The sequence below is a fragment of the Otolemur garnettii genome, unplaced genomic scaffold (genome assembly GCF_000181295.1).
Source record: "Otolemur garnettii isolate 467f Iridium unplaced genomic scaffold, OtoGar3 scaffold00029, whole genome shotgun sequence".
Classification (NCBI taxonomy): domain Eukaryota; kingdom Metazoa; phylum Chordata; class Mammalia; order Primates; family Galagidae; genus Otolemur; species Otolemur garnettii.
The window spans coordinates 16,575,681-16,578,503 of NW_003852424.1; the positions used below are offsets into that span (position 1 = coordinate 16,575,681).

Below are 2,823 nucleotides of genomic sequence, written 5' to 3' on the forward strand. Positions count from 1 at the left end.
CGCCACAACGCCCGGCTATTTTTTGGTTGCAGCCGTCATTGTTGTTTGGCGGGTCCGGGCTGGGGATTCGAACCCGCCACCTTAGGTGTAGTGGCTGGCGCCTTAGCCAGTTGAGCTATAGGCGCCGAGCCCAAATTTCTACTTTTTATAAGGACACCAGTCATACTGGATTAAAGGTCCACCCTACCCCAGGGTGATATCATCTAAACTCAGATAATTGGCTTAGGGCCTGTACCTCAAGCGGCTGAGACGCCAGCCACATACACCAGAGCTGGTGGGTTCGAATCCAGCCCAGGCCTGCCAAACAACAATGACAACTACAACCAAAAAATAGCCAGATGTTGTGTCAAGCACCTGTGGTCCCAGCTACTTGGGAGGCAAGAGAATTGCTTAAGCCCAGGAGTTGGAGGTTGCTGTGAGCTTTAATGCCACGGCACTCTACCCAGGGCGATGGTTTGAGGCTCTGTCTCTAAATAAATAAATAAACAAACTCACATGATTATATTTCCAAGGACCCTATTTTCTATATGAAATGGGGGATTTGAGGAGGTAGAGATTTTGAGATGCATGCAGTTGCCTTTTTTTTTTTTTTTTTCATTGAGATGGAGTCTCTGTGCCCAAAGCAGAGTGCAGTGGCGTCATAGCCCACTGTAGCCTCACACTCCTGGGCTGCAGGGATCCTGCTGCCTTAGCTTCCTGTGTAGCTGGGACTATAGGCACAGGCCATGACACCCAGCTGGGTTTTTTGCTTTTTGTGGAGACTGGGTCTCATTCTTGCTCAGGTAAGTCTCGAACTCCTGAGCCCAAGCAATCTTCCTGCCTCAGCCTCCCAGAGTGCTAGGATTAGAAGCATGAGCCACCTTGCCAGGCTCCAAGGACCCTATTTTTAAATAAGTTCACATTCCAAGTCAGGAGTGGTGATTGGAAAAAAAAACTGAGGCAAGAGGATAGCTTGAGCCCAAGAGTTGGAGGTTGCTGTGAGCTATGATATCACTGCACTCTACCCAGGGTAACAGCTTGAAATTCTGTCTCAAATAAATAAATAAATAAATAAACAAGTTCACATTCTGTGAGTGCACAGCTCAGCGGCATCAAGCACGCTCACATTACTGTGAAGCTTTCACCACCCTCTATCTCCAGAACTTTCGCATCCTCCCCAACTGAAACTCTGTCCCCATGGAGCATTAACTCCCAACCCCTTCCCCAGCCCTTGGCAACCACCATTCTACTTTCTGTCTCTGGGACTTTGAGGACTCTAGGGACCTTCTGTGAGTGGAATGACACAGGATGTGTCCTTTGGTGTCTGGTTCTCTCCCTGAGCATCGTGTCCTCCAGGTCCCTCTGTCCTGGAGCATGCGTTGGAATTACCTTCTTTTATAAGGTTGAATTATATTCCATAGTATGGATACACTACATTCTGTTTGCCAATTCATCTGTCAGCAGACAGTTGGGTTGTTTTCACCTCTTGACTATTGTGAATAGCCCCAGAATGATTTTTTTTTCCTGAAACAGAGTCTTACTATGTTGCCCTCAGTAGAGTGCTCTGACGTCACAGCTCACGGCAACCTCAAACTCTTGGGCTTAAGTGATTCTCTTGCCTCAGCCTTCCAAGCAGCTGAGACTACAGGCACCTGCCACAACACCTGGCTATTTTTTTGTTGTAGTTGTCATTGTTATTTAGCAGGCCTGGGTCAGGTTCAAACCTGCTAACCCTGGTGTATGAGGCAGGCGCCCTACAGGAGCCAAGCCAAGAATGATTTTTTAAATTGAGCCAGCTGTCACATCCTTACACCCTAGTTAGAGGACATGCTGATTCGAAAACTGCGTACCTGATTTGCTTACCCTGTACCACGTGCAAGAATCTCTCCCTAGCCCCCTCCCCCCTTAACCCCCCACTCACCCCCTACCTACCCCCTATGGTCATAGTGACCAAAAGGTGTGTCTTTATTCTGCCATGGAACCTATGACTCTTTTGGGACAAGGATTTGAGCAGAGGTCTGATAGTACCTGACACTACATGCAGAATGAGCCAATGAGTGCCAAAGGCTTGCATGTGGCTCTTCCTCCCTGCTCTTCTCCCTTCCCAGACCCTTCCCTCCCCAGGGTTATCCCAGGAGCCCATCTTGCTTCCTTTGCCTCCCTACACAGATTACGGAAAAACCTGAAGTCTTTGATCATTGTCCACCCTTCCTGGTTCATCCGGACTGTGCTGGCTATATCACGCCCCTTCATCAGGTGAGACGAGGGGATTGAAACCTGCGCCGGAGATCCCATGGGTGTGTGCATGTTTAATCTGCATTTTCCAGCTTCTCCAAGATGATTATGTACTATTGCTTTAAATTATATATATGTATAATTAAGTGACAAACACAGGAAAAATAAGAATAACCATTTCTCATATATTGAGAGTACTTGTTTTTTGGAGACAGAGTCTCATTCTGTCACCCAGGCTAGATATAGTGATGTGTCTTCACAGCTCACTGAAGCCTCCAAGTCCTGAGCTCAAGTAATCCTCCAACCTCAGCCTCCTGAGTACCCTGAACTAGAGGTGTCCACCACGATGCCTGTCTAATTTTTTAATATTTTCATAGAAGCAGAGTCTCACTATGCTGCCCAAGCTGGTCTCAAACTCTTGGGCTGGCTCAGCGCCTATAGCTCAACCGGCTGAGGCGCCAGCCACGTACACCTAAGGTGGCGGGTTCAAATCCCCAACCCGGACCCTCCAGACAACAATGACGGCTGCAACCAAAAAATAGCCGGGCGTTGTGGCGGGCGCCTGTGGTCCCAGCTGCTTGGGAGGCGGAGGCAGGAGACTCGCTTGAG

The 2,823-nt window shown here is 48.6% G+C and overlaps 1 protein-coding gene across 1 annotated transcript in view; it reads left to right on the plus strand.

The window, feature by feature from the left end:
- The window catches only part of ATCAY (ATCAY, caytaxin), a 45,393-nt gene that overhangs the window by 28,180 nt on the left and 14,390 nt on the right, over positions 1-2,823 (plus strand). Inside the window, exon 7 of the mRNA XM_023512606.1 lies at positions 2,149-2,235. Coding sequence (XP_023368374.1) covers positions 2,149-2,235 — 87 coding nt within the window. The remainder of the gene's footprint in view (positions 1-2,148; positions 2,236-2,823) is intronic.